General features: G+C 58.3%; 1 protein-coding gene across 1 annotated transcript; it reads left to right on the plus strand.

Moving 5' to 3' along the window:
- Positions 1 to 1,720: 1,720 nt before the first annotated feature.
- Positions 1,721 to 6,140, plus strand: HLX (H2.0 like homeobox). The gene is made up of 4 exons (XM_083858389.1): positions 1,721 to 3,172; positions 3,714 to 3,893; positions 4,333 to 4,517; positions 5,319 to 6,140. Exons 1-4 carry the CDS (start codon positions 2,587 to 2,589, stop codon positions 5,661 to 5,663), a joined length of 1,296 nt encoding a protein of 431 aa, XP_083714515.1. The 5' UTR covers positions 1,721 to 2,586; the 3' UTR covers positions 5,664 to 6,140.
- The last annotated feature ends 291 nt before the right edge of the window (positions 6,141 to 6,431 follow it).

Here is a 6,431-nt window from a genome sequence, read left to right on the forward strand (position 1 = left end):
CGCGCTCATTATGAAGTTTTTCTCCGGAAGAAATAAGGATTTCTGCTGTATCCTAAAATACTAAAGCCGCTTCTATTTTGGGACAAATCTCGCAGGCATATCCGCTCATTTAGTCCGAGTTGGAACCTCTCAAAAAACAGGAGATGACCTGGACTGCAGCGAGCCCCGGGTTTCCTGCAGCCTTCTCGCTCCTTGCGCGGGGAGGAGGGGCCGGGAGCGCGCCCCGGGCAGCAGGGAGCCTGCCCAGGCCTGCGGGGACACAGGACACCCACAGCACACCCCTGTCCCCGGGAGGAGGGACAGGCCGGGGGTGAGGCAGGTGCTCCCGGCTTGGGCCGCGGAGGATGCGCGGGGGGCGCAGCGCAGCCCCGGGAGAGCACCTGCCCAAAGCCCCGGCCCTCCCGAGGCCCAGCCCGGGGGTGAAGGGCTTTAGTGCGAGGCGTTCGGTCTTTCCTTTCGGGTTTTTTTAGCGCCCGCGGGAGCCGCGGCCGTGCCCGGGTGGGGTGTGCCCGGTGTCCCCGCAGACGGGCCCGGCCCTCCCGTGCTGCTCATCCACGGGCCCTGCGCCGCAGCGAGGCCAGAACAGCTTTGAAATCAGCTCCTAAAATAAATAATAATAATAAAAAAAAATAAAAAAATCCAACCAAAAAACCTACACACAAAAAAAGGAGAAAAAAAATAATGAACGAAAGAAAAAACCCACTGCGTTTGGTTTTTGTTTGATTTTTTTTTTTTTTTCTCCTTGACCGCCCGGTGAGCAGCCTCGGGCTGGTCCAGCGCTCCGGGGCAGCCAGTGCTGATTGCAGCAATAATTTACCGGGGCGCTTTGCGGCCGGGCTGCAGCGCCCAGGGCACATTTCGTTGCCCGTCCCTCGGGCGGACTGGCCCGGTGGCTCTGCCCGGCCCTGGGAACGCGAGAGGAACCGGAGTCGTTCGATCTGGTTTGGAAAGCAAGAGGACGGCGCGGGGGTCAGGGAGAGATGCAAGAAAAAGGGGCTTTCCGATGTCGAGGCAGGAAAAATTGAGACATAATCAACCTTTTCTCTCGCCGCCTTCCCGTTTCGGACACACCTTGGCAAGGCAGCCCGTCCTCATCTCTCGGTTTTGCCTCGTTAATAAGAAGCAAAGCAAAGCAAAGAGATATCTGGCTTTTCCCGGGGCAGCAGCCTCACCTCCGCCCCTTACAGAGCACGGTTATGGCCGAGGAACGCGTTCTCTCTGTCCCGCAGGTGGTTTCAGTGTTCCCACCTTCATACCTGGAGAAAGAAAAATAGTTTGGGTTTCTGGTGGTTCCACGAAAATGGTCAGAATTTGGGAAAAGCTTTGGAAAAAATAATATGATGTTTTGGAAACAAAATCAAAGCAAAATTGCAATAGTCCGACCCGGCAGAGTGTTCAAAATGACAGCGACTGCTTTGCTTGTACGAAAACTAAAGAAATTGTTGATTTTCAGAGTTAAGTCAGGACAAATGTGGTGTAAGAGCAGAGGGAAAAAAAACCACAAAAACACCAAAAACGCTTTCTATAAGTTTGTCCCTAAATCATCGCAGTGAATATAGCGTATGATTCTGGTGTGCTGGAAAAAATGAGGGTAGTTCTGTCATCAAAGGTTTGAGAAATTGTAAAGCAGTTTTTAAGGTGTAATTGGTGTGCAAGCAGATGCAGCCACCGAGATGGAGAACCTGACAAAAATCAATCGTTAAAATACACTACTGTCAATATAATACTTCGAATAATATAATTAATCGCTGCTAATGCAGGACCCAACGTGTCCTGGGCCCAGAATATCTGCGAGCTCCCATAAATACATATATTGCGTGCATCAGCATAGACTCCTTCCCTTCCAGACTATCCCAGGCTCATTTCTCCGGGAAGGAAACACATTTCCTTGGGAATCGTTTCCAAGAGGACAGACCTGCTTCCAATAGCCAAGAATTTTCCCCGCGCGTTTCTTTCAAACCTTTGGAAACCGCGGCGACCTTGCGCTCTATTTTTTTGTTGTTTTTTTTACGGGGGGTGGAGAAGGTGGTTGCTGAAAGTCGAGAGCTCAATTTAAGCTGGGGATAGGTGTGTGTTGGGGCGCACTTTGTGGGGCAAAGTACCAGTGTTTCTGTCTCGGGGCGGCCCCGGGCCCGGCGCTCCGTGGGCGTGTCTGCGGGCGGCGCTGCCCGGCCCCGCCGAGCTCGGATTGGGCGTGGGGAGGGAGCGAGGGCCGCTGCCTGCCAGAGAAAGTTTTGGGGAGGGCTGGATATTTTTTTTTTTCTTCCCCCAGCGCGAGGAAAGGGGGTTTGGTTTGGGTTTGTTTTGTTTGCGCCGCTCCGCTCCTCGCCCGCTCCGCTCCGCTTTCTTCGTCCGGCCGCGGGTTCTGGGGACCTTTTAATTTTCGGGGTTATTTTTTTTTTTTTTGTCTACTTTTTTCGTCATTTTTTTGGTGGTCGGCTCTCCTTTCTCACCCCTCGGGAAGCGCTGCTCCACCAGCCTCCTCTCGGCCCGCCATCCCTCCCCATGCGCCGGGGGCCGCGGGCAGCTCCGCGGCGCGCACCCGGGAGCTGAACTGCGGAGCGGCGCGTCCCCTCCTCGGGCAGGATGTACACGGCCGGCCTGGCTCCTTTCTACGCCTCCAACTTCAGCCTGTGGTCAGCGGCGTACTGCTCCGCCTCGGGGCCGGCGGCCGGCGGCTGCTTCCCGCTGGACGCGGCGGCGGTGAAGAAACCTTCCTTCTGCATCGCCGACATCCTGCACGCCGGCGGCGAGGCGGCCGCGGGAGCCGCCGACAGCCTTCCCGGAGGGCCGGGCGGGGGGATGCCGGCCGCGCTGGGAGCCGTGCACCACGGCGGTGCCTTCCACGCCGCCGCCTCGCCGCTCCGGCCCACGCCCGTCGTGGCCCCCGACGCCCCCGCCGCCGCCTTCCCGCCGCGCCTCTCGCCGCTCTCGGCCGCTTTCCACTCGCAGCACCACCGCCCCCCGCAGCATCGCTCCCCCGCGGCGGCGGCGAGCGGCGGGGGCGGCCCGGCCCCGGCCCCGGCCCCGGCCCCGGTCCCGGCCCGCCTGCCCGGCGGACACACGCACGGCTCGGCGCCCGCGCCCGCCAGCAAGGACCTCAAATTCGGCATCGACCGCATTCTGTCGGCGGAGTTTGACCCCAAAGTCAAGGAAGGCAACACGCTGAGAGGTAGAGAAATTGGCTTTCCCGTGCTAACGCTCTCGGTGCTCTGTTACTTGTGCTGTGATTAGCGGCTGCGCGCCCGCGGTTTGAAAACTTTCCGGTCCAGCCGAGAAAACAATTATTTAAAAAAAAAAGTTATAAATCGGAGTCTCTAACAGCTCTGACTGAGCCATCCCCCCACTCCCCCCGACACGGCAGAGTCGGGGCTCAGGGCTGGGAAAACAGCGATAGAGTGAAAATAGCCAGCGGAGCGCTCCGCTCTTCCCGCAGCGCCCGGGGATTCCTGTCTCCCGGGGCACAGCGCCTTTGTAAAAGGCTTTCGCTGCAATCCATCTCCCCTCGCGGCCTGTAAACATCCTGACCGAGGGAGTAAATATGCCGGAGGATGTCTGGCTGCCGGGGCACGGCCGCCTCTCCCGAGGAGAGCCCTGGGGGCGGGAGACGCTGCTCGGTGCCACCCGAGCCCCTCCGAGCGGGCTCCCAGTCATGCCGGGTCGTCGGTCTCGGCCGCGGTGTAACAGAGCTCTCCTTGTTCCTGTGCTCGCAGATCTGACCTCCTTATTAACTACGAGCCGCCAAACTGGGGTTCATCTCCCCAACTTGCAGCCTTCCGCCGGCCAGTTCTTCGCGTCTCTAGAGCCCATTAACGAGGCCTCTGCCATCCTGGGTCCCTTAAACACAAACCCAAGGAGCTCAGTGCAGCACCAGTTCCAAGACACTTTTCCAGGTACATCTCGTCCCTCCTCGACCCTCCCGTGGCGCAGGGCCCTCCGTCCTGGAGCAGCCCCTTTCCTCCTGGAGGGACCCGCCAGGCAGTTTTGCAAGGCTGGGGTGTGTGTAGAGAGGTGCAGATTTTGGCCAAAGCCGGCCTGCGTGGGGGGGAGGAAGAGCCGGCTAGGGCCTGATCTAGGGGACCGTCCCACCCAGTGCAGGAGTAATAACCCGGGCTGAGAGAGGAGAAGAGGGGAGCGGGGAGAGGAAGAAATTCGGGTTCCAGACAGCTCCACCCGCGCCCGGGGCAGCGCAGGAGGACAGGACACGTACTCATGGGGCAGGCAGGGCCCTCCCTGCACACTCCAGCTCTCATTCTAATCGATCTAAGGCTCCCTTTCATTATTAACGCCGTGTCCCCCTCTCCTCCCCCGCTTGTCTCTCCCCCTCCCCAGGTCCGTACGCGGTTCTGACCAAGGACACGCTGCCCCAGACGTACAAGAGGAAACGCTCCTGGTCCAGGGCTGTTTTTTCCAACCTGCAGAGGAAAGGTTTAGAAAAACGGTTCGAAATCCAGAAATATGTCACCAAACCGGACAGGAAGCAACTGGCGGCGATGCTGGGGCTGACAGATGCTCAAGTAAGAACGGCCTCGGTTTTATTTCAAACCTTACTTCCAGTTTAGATGGATACCAGGGGGCAGGGAGGTTTCACAGTGTTTTCCCTTCCTTTATCATAAGTGGGGCTGTCTGAGGAGCTGCGCCTGGCCCCGAGCATCTCCCCCGCAGCCCGGCGCCGAGTTTTTTTGCCTGTGTTTTGGGCACCCAGCACAGGCCGGGCGGAGAGACGAGCGGGGCCAGGGCAGACCATCAGTGCGCGCTTTACTGGAGTGCAATTTGCTGTAGGAGGCAGTTTAAGGCAAAGGAAGTAGAAGTGAGAACGCTGTCCTTAATGTCCCCCTTTTTTATGTTGTTTTGTTTTTATTTATTTATTTTTTTTTGTGTTCTAAATCTTTCCCTGCGTTGTGAAACCCCTCGTTCTGAGGAAGTGAAAACACTTCTTCAAACGGAATCATTAAACGCCACTCTGTAATGATTCCACTATTGAGGGCCCGCAGCGCGCAGAATTGTATAACGCTGCGGTTTCTTGAGCAAGATTTGGTTTCCTGGAAGAAGAAGTAGAAGGGGAGAGGAAAAAAAACCCATCCAAACAAACAAACAAACAAACACGGGGTGGGGGGTGTGCGCGGTATTTATATACACAAACTAGAAGGAGGAAAAAAACAAAACAAAGCCCTGCAGTAGCTTAGGGATGTGGGCAGCGGGAGGGGAGGACGGCGGCTCCTTTTCTCTCTCTCTCCCGTTGTATTCCCGGTGTCAGGGGTCGGGCTGGGCGCGGTGCGGGGGGCCCTGCCGCCCGTCTAAGGGCGGCGCGGCCGCAGGTGAAGGTGTGGTTCCAGAACCGGCGGATGAAGTGGCGGCACTCCAAGGAAGCGCAGGCCCAGAAGGACAAGGAGCCGCCGCCGGAGCCGGAGCCGTCGGCCCAGCGATCCGGAGCACCGCCCGCCGGCCCCGGGGAGCCCGAGCGCAGCCCCAGCCGCTCCGACGGCGACAGCGACAGCAGCGACGCCGAGTCCCTGGACATGGCCCCCAGCGACACGGAACGGACTGAGGGCGCCGAGCGGAGCCTGCCCGCCGCCCCAGGGCCGGGCAAGTCCTCGGGCAGCACCGGCCTGCCCTCCCCGCCGCCGCCCGCCGCCAGCCCCGAGCCCAGGAGCGGCCTATAGTCGGGGCGGCCCGGGACCTGAGCGCTAATTTATCTCCCTTCCCCCGCCCCGGGAGCGCGGCAGGGCCGGCCCAGCCCCGGCCCCGTTCCCGGCCCGTTCCCGGCCCGCTCCCGCCTGTGGGCAGCGCCCGGCCCGGGGCGAGGGGCTGAGGACTGGGGCGGAGGGGGAGCCCCGGCCCCGGGGCGGCAGAGCGTGAGGCGGCCGCCTTTCCCTCGGAGCTGCTCGCAGGAGACCGGGGAATCTCCTTTTTTAATTTTTTTTTTTATTATTATTTTTTATTTGAATTCTCCGTTCCCCGCCCCTCGTTCTCTCCGAGTAAAATCCGAGCCAGGGACTGACTGCGAGATCGCTCTCCGAAATCCTCACCTTTCCCCGCCCCACCCCCCCACACCAATTTACAATGTGAAGTATTTTGCCAACGTCCTCATTGGTTGCAACTTGTTGCTTCGAATAATCCGGCCAAGAAATACTGCACTGACAAAATATATAAATATATATATATATATGTATATATAACTCCTGTAAATAAAATGTTTGCTATGGTTTGTAGCCACGTCAGTCTGTTGACCAGGGGCGAGGGCCTGGCGTGGCTGCCCCAGCTTTCTTCACCCCTCTCGAAGGCAGCAGCTGCCTCTCCTCGCCTTCGCTTTTTTTTTTTTTTTTTTTTTTTTTTTTTTTTTTTTTTTTTCTTCCTAACGAAGGCAGTGGCAAGGACTGGATTTGATGACACAGAGCTGTGCCCCGATGAGGAAGCTGCCAATGACACCG

This window comes from Zosterops lateralis (genome assembly GCF_965231275.1).
Source record: "Zosterops lateralis genome assembly, chromosome: 3".
NCBI lineage: Eukaryota > Metazoa > Chordata > Aves > Passeriformes > Zosteropidae > Zosterops > Zosterops lateralis.

Coding starts and splice junctions, on each gene's coding strand:
- HLX (XM_083858389.1), top strand. CDS start 2,587: ATGTACACGGCCGGCCTGGCTCCTTTCTACGCCTCCAACTTCAGCCTG. Junction 3,173..3,713: donor GGAAGGCAACACGCTGAGAG/GTAGAGAAATTG, acceptor CTGTGCTCGCAG/ATCTGACCTCCTTATTAACT. Junction 3,894..4,332: donor GTTCCAAGACACTTTTCCAG/GTACATCTCGTC, acceptor CCCCCTCCCCAG/GTCCGTACGCGGTTCTGACC.